This window comes from Panulirus ornatus, chromosome 51, assembly GCF_036320965.1.
Source record: "Panulirus ornatus isolate Po-2019 chromosome 51, ASM3632096v1, whole genome shotgun sequence".
NCBI lineage: Eukaryota > Metazoa > Arthropoda > Malacostraca > Decapoda > Palinuridae > Panulirus > Panulirus ornatus.
Genome location: NC_092274.1, coordinates 5,595,637 through 5,609,870, shown reverse-complemented (window position 1 = coordinate 5,609,870; position 14,234 = coordinate 5,595,637). Strand labels below are relative to the sequence as shown.

The following is a 14,234-nucleotide window of genomic DNA, read 5'->3' as shown; positions in this document are numbered from 1 at the left end:
GGTTTTTCTTTTTAGAAAATTAAGGATGATGAAAGTGATTGCAAAAAATACATGGAAATATGTCACTAAGAGAGTTGCTTGTGCGTTAGGAGCATTTGTGAGAATGACATGTGTGTAGTTTTATATGTTCAACAAAAGAACATCATAAAGAGTGGCTTGTACTTAAGCCTTTATGCTTTTGTATTAAATTTTGATAAAATGTTTTGTGATTATCCATTTTATTGATGCTCAGCTGAAGTTTGAATATATCCTTAGTTACAGACATTACATATAATTGTATCGATACTTATGGAAATGTGCATGTTTAGTACAGTATCTACTCTTCCAGACAGAGATGAAGTCCCACCATAACAAGCCTGTGACTAAAGTAGCAGTAACATCACTAAATGTCCAGGTAGCAAGAGCTGGAAATGTGTTGAAATATTCACTGTAGACGAGACTGTACCCAGATCTCCTGGTGCTACTTTGAAATATTGTCAAACTTCATTTTTTACCATACATTACACAAGGTAAATCCTCCAATTTATTGTCAAAAAAATGTTAGTAATTAAATGTGTTCATCAGTTCAGCTGTCCTAGATCTAGCTCTTCCAGGTGCAGCTGTTCCTGGTTTGGAATGTATATTCTTTCCTGTTGTGAAATTTGATACTTATACTTTTTGATGAGCATTCAAAAACTTTTATTTAGAGGATATAGATGAAATATTCATGTATGAGAAGTACATTGCATAAATCTTATGAGATTATATATTTACATGAGAAAAATACTTATTATAAACCTAAGATGAAATATTGACATGAAAATACTTTGCATAAATCTGATACAAGATGAAATAATCCCATGTGAGAAACACTTTGCATAGATTTAATGGGACAAAATATTCACATGTGAGAATTAATTTCTATCTATATATATATATAAAGATATTTACTTTCTTAGATGCATACACTTCATCATTCACTGCAGTATCTTTGAGTTGTTCATTGCACTGGATTAATGAATCGGTTGTTACAGTATTTTTAACTGTTTCCCAAAGTATCTTTTATAACCATTCACTGTAGTTTGTATTTCAATCATTGCCTGTGGTATTTCTCTCATGTAATGACTTGAGTATTCACTGCTTTATTGTCCAGCCATTCTCCTCAGTATCTATTACATGATATGTCACTGCATTGTGTCTGTTTTTACAATGGTATCTTACATGATGTGCAAGTCATTTATGCATCTTTAGCATTACCTCTTAATCAGTGATAACAATATCTTTCAAATGATGTGCATATCACTTAACAAGTCATCATGATATGTCTCATAAGCATTTCCTGCAGTATCTTTCGTTTGATACGTTAGTTGTGTACTTACAACAGTATCTGTCTTATGTTGTATTGATGACTTGACCATTCTCTGCCACATCTTTTAAGTGTTGTTGTTGAGAAAGGGTAATAAATAATATCTTGACAGAGAAGAACAACAGGTTGTGGCATTTTATTTATTTGATGCAATCAGTCCATAATAAGCAGTCTGAAAATGGATAGTATTGTACATAGTCATGAAAAGGAATTAGAGTGTGTTGAGTGTGGAAGAATGTGTGTTAATAAGGACCACCTGAAAAAACATCAGCTTATTCTCACAAGTAAGAAACAGTTTGCTCGTGAGGAATGTGGAAAACTGTTCAGTTACAAAGGCAATCTTAAGAATCATATGCCTGTTCACACTGATGAAAAAAAGTATGAATGTAAAGAATGTGGGAAAGTCTTCACAGAGAAAGGAATTCTTATAAAGCATAAGCTTATTCACAAAGGTGAGAAAATGTTTGAATGTGAAGAATGTGGGAAACTATTTACAGTGAAGGGAAGCCTTACCATGCATAAGCTTATTCACACAGGTGAGAAAAACTATGAATGTGAAGAATGTGGGAAAAAGTACAGTCACAAAGGTTATCTTCGTGTGCATAAGCTTATTCACTCTGGTGTAAAAAAGTTTGAATGTGAGGTATGTGGTAAATTGTTTGTTTTAAAGGGAACACTTAACAAACACAAGCTTGTTCACACAGGTGAAAGAAATTTTGAGTGTGAGGAATGTGGAAGATTATTTGGTTTGAAATCTGGCCTGTCAGCACATAAGCTTACTCACACGGATGAGAGAAAATTTGAATGTGAGGAATGTGGAAAAAGATTCTTCAGAAAAATTTATCTGAAATACCACATGAATGTTCACACAGGTGAACACAGGTTTGAGTGTAAAGAATGTGGAAAAATGTTCAATCGTAAGGAAAATATGAGGAAGCATGAGGTTATTCACACAGGTGTGAGATGTTATGTATGTGGGGTGTGTGGAAAAAAATGTCTTAGGAAGGGTGTACTGAAAGAACACATTAGAGTTCATACTGGCGAGAAAACCTTCAAGTGTGAGGAATGTGGCAGAATGTTTGGTCAGAAGAGCCACCTTAATTTACATAAGATTATCCATACTGGTGAGAAAAACTTCAAGTGTGAGGAATGTGGGAGAATGTTTGGTCAGAAGAGCAACCTTAATGTACATAAGGTTCTCCATACTGGTGAGAAGTTTGGATGTGAGGAATGTGGGAAACAGTTTACTAACAAATGCAATCTTAAGAAGCACAAGCTTCTTCACACAGGTAAAAAGTAATTTGAATGTGAAGCGTATGGAAAAAGATTCATTAATAGAGATTATTTGAAAAATCATCTTATTACTCATATAGGTCAATAAAAGCTCTATGTGTTATATACTTAATTGTAAGCAGAGCCTTCCACTAGGATTTTGCATATTACATGTCCATACATTCTTATGTTAATTTTTTTCATGGTTCTTCCCATGACCAAATTTCCTCAGCCTGTATTTCTGATGTATCATTGACAACATATGCATTGAAGGTTCATTTTGTTGTTTTTTGGTAGGGTTGTTTATCTGCTGAGTATATTAAGCTGTCTTTATTTACTAAATTAATGTTATATTTGTGACCTTGTTTCTTGTATTGACTGTGCAGTATGTCATCAAACCATGCCGTCAATAGTACTCCCGTATGTCTTCATATCTGAATGTGTAAGTATTGGAACATCCTTTCTCTACTTTTCATGCTGTATTTATCAATAAGTAGTTCACATTGTCTGTATCTTGAAAAGTATTCTTCATCCATTTTGTAAAATCATATCATGTTCATTAAATTAATTTCATATAAGCTGATGTATATCTATGAATAGTATATATTGATAATTTTTTGATGATGTACTTATTTGAATTCACTGTAAGCTTTAATTTCAAATCGGTGCAACATTTCATGACTTCATTTGCCTTTGTAGAAACTTTTATGGAGTGGAGTTAGGCATGTTTTATTTGAAATTGTGTGAGATAATGTTGACATTCACAAATGAATCATTAGCTAAGAATAACTGTTGCTATAAACTGTAGAAGTAATGCTTTCTTGAAGTATTTATATTTTTAGTGATTTTTGAAGATGTCTTCCATCATATCTTAAGTCTGTCTATTTCCTGTGTGGCAGGGTGTCGACAGGAATGGATAAAGGCAAGCAAGTATGAATGTGTAAATGTGTATGCATGTAATGTCTGCATATGTGTACGTATATATTGATATGTATATGTGCATATGTGGGTGTTCATGTATATATATGTATATATGAATGGATGGGCCATTCTTCATCTGTTTCCTGGGGGCTACAGGAATATACACATGTATATACATACACGTCCACACACGCGCATATACATACCTATACATTTCAATGTATACATATATATACATACACAGACATGTACATATATACACATGTACATAATTCATACTTGCTGCCTTTATTCATTCCCATCACCACCCAGCCATACAAGAAATGACACCTGCCATTCTGACATGCGACCAATGTACGTCCATTTCGAGATCCAACCGATTTGTCAGAGCAGAACTCAGAGTGAGTAACGTAAGGGTAAGAGAGATGTGTGGAAATAAAAAGAGCGTGGTTGAGAGAGCAGAAGAGGGTGTTTTGAAGTGGTTTGGGCACATGGAGAGAATGAGTGAGGAAAGATTGACCAAGAGGATATATGTGTCGGAGGTGGAGGGAACGAGGAGAAGAGGGAGACCAAATTGGAGGTGGAAGGATGGAGTGAAAAAGATTTTGTGTGATCGGGGCCTGAACATGCAGGAGGGTGAAAGGAGGGCAAGGAATAGAGTGAATTGGAGCGATGTGGTATACCGGGGTTGACGTGCTGTCAGTGGATTGAATCAAGGCATGTGAAGCGTCTGGGGTAAACCATGGAAAGCTGTGTAGGTATGTATATTTGCGTGTGTGGACGTATGTATATACATGTGTATGGGGGGGGGTTGGGCCATTTCTTTCATCTGTTTCCTTGCGCTACCTCGCAAACGCAGGAGACAGCGACAAAGTATAATAAATAATAGAATATAATAATATATATATATATATATATATATATATATATATATTGTCCCTGGGGATAGGGGAGAAAGAATACTTCCCACGTATTCCCTGCGTGTCGTAGAAGGCGACTAAAAGGGAAGGGAGCGGGGGGCTGGAAATCCTCCCCTCTCGTTTTTTTTTTTTTTTTTTTTTTTTTTCAAAAGAGGGAACAGAGAAGAGGGCCAGGTGAGGATATTCCCTCAAAGGCCCAGTCCTCTGTTCTTAACGCTACCTCGCTATCGCGGGAAATGGCGAATAGTTGAAAAAAAAAAAAAAAATAATGTCTGATCATTATCTTGTGGAGGCTAAGGTGAAGATTTGTATGGGTTTTCAGAAAAGAAGAGTGAATGTTGGGGTGAAGAGGGTGGTGAGAGTAAGTGAGCTTGGGAAGGAGACCTGTGTGAGGAAGTACCAGGAGAGACTGAGTACAGAATGGAAAAAGGTGAGAACAATGGAAGTAAGGGGAGTGGGGGAGGAATGGGATGTATTTAGGGAATCAGTGATGGATTGCGCAAAAGATGCTTGCGGCATGAGAAGAGTGGGAGGTGGGTTGATTAGAAAGGGTAGTGAGTGGTGGGATGAAGAAGTAAGAGTATTAGTGAAAGAGAAGAGAGAGGCATTTGGACGATTTTTGCAGGGAAAAAATGCAATTGAGTGGGAGATGTATAAAAGAAAGAGACAGGAGGTCAAGAGAAAGGTGCAAGAGGTGAAAAAAAGGGCAAATGAGAGTTGGGGTGAGAGAGTATCATTAAATTTTAGGGAGAATAAAAAGATGTTCTGGAAGGAGGTAAATAAAGTGCGTAAGACAAGGGAGCAAATGGGAACTTCAGTGAAGGGCGCAAATGGGGAGGTGATAACAAGTAGTGGTGATGTGAGAAGGAGATGGAGTGAGTATTTTGAAGGTTTGTTGAATGTGTTTGATGATAGAGTGGCAGATATAGGGTGTTTTGGTCGAGGTGGTGTGCAAAGTGAGAGGGTTAGGGAAAATGATTTGGTAAACAGAGAAGAGGTAGTGAAAGCTTTGCGGAAGATGAAAGCCGGCAAGGCAGCAGGTTTGGATAGTATTGCAGTGGAATTTATTAAAAAAGGGGGTGACTGTATTGTTGACTGGTTGGTAAGGTTATTTAATGTATGTATGACTCAGGGTGAGGTGCCTGAGGATTGGCGGAATGCGTGCATAGTGCCATTGTACAAAGGCAAAGGGGATAAGAGTGAGTGCTCAAATTACAGAGGTATAAGTTTGTTGAGTATTCCTGGTAAATTATATGGGAGGGTATTGATTGAGAGGGTGAAGGCATGTACAGAGCATCAGATTGGGGAAGAGCAGTGTGGTTTCAGAAGTGGTAGAGGATGTGTGGATCAGGTGTTTGCTTTGAAGAATGTATGTGAGAAATTCTTAGAAAAGCAAATGGATATGTATGTAGCATTTATGGATCTGGAGAAGGCATATGATAGAGTTGATAGAGATGCTCTGTGGAAGGTATTAAGAATATATGGTGTGGGAGGAAAGTTGTTAGAAGGAGTGAAAAGTTTTTATCGAGGATGTAAGGCATGTGTACGTGTAGGAAGAGAGGAAAGTGATTGGTTCTCAGTGAATGTAGGTTTGCGACAGGGGTGTGTGATGTCTCCATGGTTGTTTAATTTGTTTATGGATGGGGTTGTTAGGGAGGTAAATGCAAGAGTTTTGGAAAGAGGGGCAAGTATGAAGTCTGTTGGGGATGAGAGAGCTTGGGAAGTGAGTCAGTTGTTGTTCGCTGATGATACAGCGCTGGTGGCTGATTCATGTGAGAAACTGCAGAAGCTGGTGACTGAGTTTGGTAAAGTGTGTGGAAGAAGAAAGTTAAGAGTAAATGTGAATAAGAGCAAGGTTATTAGGTACAGTAGGGTTGAGGGTCAAGTCAATTGGGAGGTGAGTTTGAATGGAGAAAAACTGGAGGAAGTGAAGTGTTTTAGATATCTGGGAGTGGATCTGGCAGCGGATGGATCCATGGAAGCGGAAGTGGATCATAGGGTGGGGGAGGGGGCGAAAATTCTGGGGGCCTTGAAGAATGTGTGGAAGTCGAGAACATTATCTCGGAAAGCAAAAATGGGTATGTTTGAAGGAATAGTGGTTCCAACAATGTTGTATGGTTGCGAGGCATGGGCTATGGATAGAGTTGTGCGCAGGAGGATGGAGGTGCTGGAAATGAGATGTTTGAGGACAATGTGTGGTGTGAGGTGGTTTGATCGAGTGAGTAACGTAAGGGTAAGAGAGATGTGTGGAAATAAAAAGAGCGTGGTTGAGAGAGCAGAAGAGGGTGTTTTGAAGTGGTTTGGACACATGGAGAGAATGAGTGAGGAAAAATTGACCAAGAGGATATATGTGTCGGAGGTGGAGGGAACGAGGAGAAGAGGGAGACCAAATTGGAGGTGGAAAGATGGAGTGAAAAAGATTTTGTGTGATCGGGGCCTGAACATGCAGGAGGGTGAAAGGAGGGCAAGGAATAGAGTGAATTGGAGCGATGTGGTATACCGGGGTTGACGTGCTGTCAGTGGACTGAATCAAGGCATGTGAAGCGTCTGGGGTAAACCATGGAAAGCTGTGTAGGTATGTATATTTGCGTGTGTGGACGTATGTATATACATGTGTATGGGGCGGGGTTGGGCCATTTCTTTCGTCTGTTTCCTTGCGCTACCTCGCAAACGCGGGAGACAGCGACAAAGTATAAAAAAAAAAAAATATATATATATATATATATATATATATATATATATATATATATATATATATTTCTTTTTTCTTTCAAACTATTCGCCATTTCCCGCATTAGCAAGGTAGCGTTAAGAACAGAGCACTGGGCCTCTGAGGGAGTATCCACACCTGGCCCCCTTCTCTGTTCCTTCTTTTGGAAAAACAAACAAACAAGAGGGGTGGATTTCCAGCCCCCCGCTCCCTCCCCTTTTATACATATATATGTATATGCAGTAAAAGCTTTACGGAAGATGAAAGCCGGCAAGGCAGCAGGTTTGGATGGTATTGCAGTGGAATCCATTAAAAAAAGGGGTGACTGTATTGTTGAGTGGTTAGTAAGGTTATTTAATGTATATATGACTCATGTTTGGTAAAGTGTGTGAAAGAAGAAAGTTAAGAGTAAATGTGAATAAGAGCAAGGTTATTAGGTACAGTAGGGTTGAGGGTCAAGTCAGTTGGGAGGTGAGTTTGAATGGAGAAAAACTGGAGGAAGTGAAGTGTTTTAGATATCTGGGAGTGGATCTGGCAGCAGATGGAACCATGGAAGCAGAAGTGGATCATAGGGTGGGGGAGGGGGCGAAAATTCTGGGAGCCTTGAAGAATGTGTGGAAGTCGAGAACATTATCTCGGAAAGCAAAAATGGGTATGTTTGAAGGAATAGTGGTTCCAACAATGTTGTATGGTTGCGAGGCGTGGGCTATGGATAGAGTTGTGCGCAGGAGGATGGATGTGCTGGAAATGAGATGTTTGAGGACAATGTGTGGTGTGAGGTGGTTTGATCGAGTAAGTAACGTAAGGGTAAGAGAGATGTGTGGAAATAAAAAGAGCATGGTTGAGAGAGCAGAAGAGGGTGTTTTGAAATGGTTTGGGCACATGGAGAGAATGAGTGAGGAAAGATTGACCAAGAGGATATATGTGTCGGAGGTGGAGGGAACGAGGAGAAGAGGGAGACCAAATTGGATGTGGAAAGATGGAGTGAAAAAGATTTTGTGTGATTGGGGCCTGAACATGCAGGAGGGTGAAAGGAGGGCAAGGAATAGAGTGAATTGGAGCGATGTGGTATACCGGGGTTGACGTGCTGTCAGTGGATTGAATCAAGGCATGTGAAGCGTCTGGGGTAAACCATGGAAAGCTGTGTAGGTATGTATATTTGCATGTGTGGACGTATGTATATACATGTGTATGGGGGTGGGTTGGGCCATTTCTTTCGTCTGTTTCCTTGCGCTACCTCGCAAACGCGGGAGACAGCGACAAAAAAAAAAAAAAAATGACTCATGGTGAGGTGCCTGAGGATTGGCGGAATGCGTGCATAGTGCCATTGTACAAAGGCAAAGGGGATAAGAGTGAGTGCTCAAATTTCAGAGGTATAAGTTTGTTGAGTATTTGTTGAGTACTTGAGTATTATATGGGAGGGTATTGATTGAGAGGGTGAAGGCATGTACAGAGCATCAGATTGGGGAAGAGCAGTGTGGTTTCAGAAGTGGTAGAGGATGTGTGGATCAGGTGTTTGCTTTGAAGAATGTATGTGAGAAATACTTAGAAAAGCAAATGGATATGTATGTAGCATTTATGGATCTGGAGAAGGCATATGATAGAGTTGATAGAGATGCTCTGTGGAAGGTATTAAGAATATATGGTGTGGGAGGCAAGTTGTTAGAAGCAGTGAAAAGTTTTTATCGAGGATGTAAGGCATGTGTACGTGTAGGAAGAGAGGAAAGTGATTGGTTCTCAGTGAATGTAGGTTTGCGGCAGGGGTGTGTGATGTCTCCATGGTTGTTTAATTTGTTTATGGATGGGGTTGTTAGGGAGGTGAATGCAAGAGTTTGGTAAAGAGGGGCAAGTATGAAGTCTGTTGTGGATGAGAGAGCTTGGGAAGTGAGTCAGTTGTTGTTCACTGATGATACAGCGCTGGTGGCTGATTCATGTGAGACACTGCAGTAGCTGGTGACTGAGTTTGGTAAAGTGTGTGAAAGAAAGTTAAGACTTGAGGGTCAAGTCAATTGGGAGGTAAGTTTGAATGAAGAAAAACTGGAGGAAGTAAAGTGTTTTAGATATCTGGGAGTGGATCTGGCAGCGGATGAAACCATGGAAGCGGAAGTGAATCATAGGGTGGCGAAAATCCTGGGAGCCTTGAAGAATGTGTGGAAGTCGAGAACATTATCTCGGAAAGCAAAAATGGGTATGTTTGAAGGAATAGTGGTTCCAACAATGTTGTATGGTTGCGAGGCATGGGCTATGGATAGAGTTGTGCGCAGGAGGGTGGATGTGCTGGAAATGAGATGTTTGAGGACAATGTGTGGTGTGAGGTGGTTTGATCGAGTAAGTAATGTAAGGGTAAGAGAGATGTGTGGAAATAAAAAGAGTGTGGTTGAGAGAGCAGAAGAGGGTGTTTTGAAATGGTTTGGGCACATGGAGAGAATGAGTGAGGAAAGATTGACTAAGAGGATATATGTGTCGGAGGTGGAGGGAACGAGGAGAAGTGGGAGACCAAATTGGAGGTGGAAAGATGGAGTGAAAAAGATTTTGAGTGATCGGGGCCTGAACATGCAGGAGGGTGAAAGGCGGGCAAGGAATAGAGTGAATTGGATCGACGTGGTATACCGGGGTTGACGTGCTGTCAGTGGATTGAATCAGGGCATGTGAAGCATCTGGGGGTAAACCATGGAAAGTTGTGTGGGGCCTGGATGTGGAAAGGGAGCTGTAGTTTCGGGCATTATTGCATGACAGCTAGAGACTGAGTGTGAACGAATGGGGCCTTTGTTGTCTTTTCTTAGCGCTAGCTCGCACACATGAGGGGGGAGGGGGATGGTATTCCATGTGTGGCGAGGTGGCAATGGGAATGAATAAAGGCAGACAGTGTGAATTGTGTGCATGGGTATATATGTATGTGTCTGTGTGTGTATATATATGTGTACATTGAGATGTATAGGTATGTATATTTGCGTGTGTGGACGTGTATGTATATACATGTGTATGGGGGTGGGTTGGGCCATTTCTTTCATCTGTTTCCTTGCGCTACCTCGCAAACGCGGGAGACAGCGACAAAGCAAAATAAATAAATAAAATGTATATGCAGATGTGTGTGTCTGTGTATGGTTGCTGTAGTGATGTGAAGGATATATGTTATTTGATAGGTATGAAGATTGTATGTTGTTGTTCAGCAAACATATAGATACTTGTGGTGACAATAACATTAGCTTTTCTTTGTTAGAGAAGTAAAAAGGATGAAAGTGATTGCAAGAAATACATGGAAATATGCCACCAAGAAAGTTGCTTGTGTGTTAGGAGCATTTGTGAGAATGACATGTATGTAATTTTATATGTTCAATAAAAGAACATCATAAATAGTGGCTTGTATTTCAGCCTTCATGCTTTTGTGTTGAATTTTGAGAAAATGTTTTGTGATTACCAATTTTATTGATGTTCAGCTTAAGTTTAAATTTTAAGCATAAAATCATGTATCCATAGTTATGGACGTTACATATTATACAGATACTTATGGACATGTGCATGTTTAGTACAGTATCATCTATTCTTCCAGATAGAGATGAAGTCCCACCATAACAAGCCTGTGACCAAAGTAGCAGTAACATCACTAAATGTCCAGGTAGCAAGAGCTGGGAACTTGTTGAAATATTCACTGTAAACGAGATTGTACTCAGATCTCTTGGTGCTACTTTGAAATATTGTCAAACTTTATTTTTCACCATTCATTACATGAGGTAAATCTCTTATGTAATATGTCAATGCATTATGTCTCTTTTTACAATGGTAACTTAACATGATGTGCAAGTCATTTAAGCATCTTTAACATTATCATTATCTTTAAAATGATGTGCATGTCATTTACAAAATTTTCATGGTATCTAATGGTAACCATTTACTGCTGTATCTTTCATGTGATGTGCTAGTGATGTAGTTAAAACAGTATTTCTCTGATATTATATTGATGACTTGACCATTCTCTGCCACATCTTTTAAATAAGTTGTTGTTGAGAAAAGTTAATAAATAGTATCTTGACTGAAGAACGACTGGTTGTGGTAGTTTGTTTTATTTGATGCAATCAGTTCATCAAAAGCAGTCTTAAGATGGATATTATTGTACATAGTCATGAAAAGGGATTAGAGTGTGTGGAGTGTGGAAGAATGTGTGGTAACAAGGACCACCTGAAAAAACATCAGCTTATTCTCACAAGTAAGAAACAGTTTGCTTGTGAGGAATGTGGAAAACTGTTCAGTTACAAAGGCAATCTTAACAAGCATAAGCATATTCACACAGGTGAGAAAAAGTATGAATGTAGAGAATGTGGGAAAGTATTCACAGAGAAGGGAATTCTTACAAAGCATAAGCTTGTTCACAAAGGTGAGAAAAAGTTTGAATGTGAAGAATGTGGGAAACTATTTACAGTGAAGGGAAGCCTTACCGTGCATAAGCTTATTCACACAGGCGAGAAAAACTATGAATGTGACGAATGTGGGAAAAAGTTCAGTCAGAATGGTTATCTTCGTGTGCATAAGCGTATTCACTCTGGTGAAAAAAAGTTTGAATGTGAGGTATGTGGTAAATCGTTTGTTTTTAAGAAAACACTAAATAAACACAAGCTTGTCCACACAGGTGAAAGAAATTTTGAGTGTGAGGAATGTGGGAGATTATTTGGTTTGAAATCTGGCCTGACAGCACATAAGCTTACTCACACGGATGAGAGAAAATTTGAATGTGAGGAATGTGGAAGAAGATTCTTCAGAAAAATTTACCTTAAATACCATATGAACGTTCACACAGGTGAACACAGGTTTGAGTGTGATGAATGTGGAAAGTTGTTCATTCGGAAGGAAAATTTGAAGGAGCATGAGGTCATTCACACAGGTGTGAGATGTTATGTATGTGGGGTGTGTGGAAAAAAATTTATTAGAAAGAGTGCCCTGAAAGATCACATTAGAGTCCATACTGGTGAGAAAAACTTCAAGTGTGAGGAATGTGGGAGTATGTTTGCTCAGAAGAGCCACCTTAATGTACATAAGATTATCCATACTGGTGAGAAAAACTTCAGGTGTGAGGAATGTGGGAGAATGTTTCGCCAGAAGAGCAACCTTAATGTACATAAGGTTCTCCATACTGGTGAGAAAAAGTTTGAATGTGAGGAATGTGGGAAACAGTTTGCTCACAAATGTAATCTTAAGAAGCACAAGCTTCTTCATGCAGGTGAAAAGTAATTTGAATGTGAAGTGTATGGAAAAAGATTCATTAATAGAGATTATTTGAAAAATCATCTTAATACTCATATAGGTCAGTAAAAGCTGTATGTGTTATATACTTAATTGTAAGCAGAGCCTTCCCCTAGAATTTTGCATATTACATGTCCATACATCCATATGTTAATCATTTCACTGTTTCCCATGGCCAAATTTCTTCATCTGTTATTTCTGGTGCATTATTGACATCAAATGCATTGAAAGTTCATTTGAATGTTTTCTGGTAGGACTGTTTATATGCTGAGTATATTGAGCTGTCTTTATGTACTGAAGTAATGTTATCTTTGTGACCTTGTTTCTTGTATTGACCATGCTGTTAGTAGTACTGCCTCTGTCTTCATATCTGAATATGTAAATATTGGAACATTCTAGCTCTACTTTTCATGCTGTATTTATCAGTAAGTAGTTCACATTCTTTGTATTTAGAAAAATAATCTTCCTCCATTTTGTAAGTCATCTCATGTCCATTAAATTCATTTTAGATAAGCTGATGTATATGCAGGAATAGCATATATTGATAATTTTTGATGATGTACTTATTTGAATTCACTGTAAGCTTTAATTTCAAATCAGTGCAACATTTCATGATTTCATTTGCCACTGTAGAAAGTTTCATGCAGTGAAGTTAGGCATGTTTCATTTGAAATTGTGTGAAATATTGTTGACATTTACAAATAAATCAGTAGCTAAGAACTGTTGCTATAACCTGTGGAAGTAATGCTTTCTTAAAGTATTTTCATTTTTAGTGATTTTTGAAGATGGCGACAGTCATATATAAAGTCTGTTTTAGATATATGGGGGTGGACTTAGCAGCGAATGGAACCATGGAAGTGAGTCATAGGGTGGGGGAGGGGGCAAAGGTCTTTGTGCACTGCAGAATGTGTGGAAAGAGAGAACGTTATCTTGGAGAGTGAAAATGGGTATGTTTGAAAGAATAGTAGTTCCAATAAAATTATATGGTTGTGAGGGATGGGCTCTAGATAGGATTGTACGGAGGTGGGTGGATGTGTCAAAAATGAAATGTTTGAGGATGATATGCGGTGTAAGGTGGTTTGATCAAGTAAGTACTGAAAGGGTATGGTAATAAAAAGAGTGTGGTTGAGAGTCCAGAAGAGTATGTGTTGAAATGGTTTGGACATATGGAGAGAATGAGTGAAGAAAGGGTGACAGAGAGGATATATATGTTAGAGATGTAAGGAAGAAGCGCGGGACCAAATTGGAGGTGGAAGGATGGAGTGAAAAAGATTTTGAGCGATTAGGGCCTGAATATAAAGGAGGGTGAGAGGTGTGCAAGGAATATAAATAAATAAATATAGCGAGGGGCTAGAAATCCTCCCCTCTCGTTTTTTTTTTAAATTTCCAAAAGAAGGAACAGAGAAGGGGGCCAGGTGAGGATATTCCCTCAAAGGCCCAGTCCTCTGTTCTTAACGCTACTTCGCTATTGCGGGTAATGGCGAATAGTATGAAAGAAAAGAAAGAATATATATATCCCTGGGGATATGGAAGAAAGAATACTTCCCACATATTCCATGCATATTGCAGAAGGCGACTAAAAGGGGAGGGAGTGGGGGATGGAAATCTTCCCCTCTCATTTGTAAGGAATAGAGAAGGGGGCTAAGTGAGGATATTCCCTCAAAGGCTCAGTCCTCTGTTCTTCACACTACCTCGCTAATGCGGGAAATGGCGAGGTAGCACAAGGAAACAGACGAAAGAAATGGCCCAACCCACCCCCATACACATACACATGTATATACATACACGTCCACACACGCAAATATACATACCTATACATCTCAATGTACAC

General features: G+C 39.0%; 2 protein-coding genes across 2 annotated transcripts in view; both read left to right on the top strand.

Moving 5' to 3' along the window:
- LOC139764887 (uncharacterized) overlaps nucleotides 1-14,234 on the top strand; it is a 34,699-nt gene that overhangs the window by 5,346 nt on the left and 15,119 nt on the right. The window contains exons 2-4 of the mRNA XM_071691939.1: nucleotides 329-509; nucleotides 3,004-3,059; nucleotides 10,719-10,899. The gene's annotated coding sequence lies outside the window, so the exon portion shown is untranslated. The remainder of the gene's footprint in view (nucleotides 1-328; nucleotides 510-3,003; nucleotides 3,060-10,718; nucleotides 10,900-14,234) is intronic.
- LOC139764895 (uncharacterized) lies at nucleotides 516-13,123 on the top strand. Its single transcript, XM_071691956.1, is given in 2 exon segments — nucleotides 516-2,634; nucleotides 11,541-13,123. Coding segments are annotated over 2 exon segments (2,043 nt in total). The 5' UTR covers nucleotides 516-1,523; the 3' UTR covers nucleotides 12,473-13,123.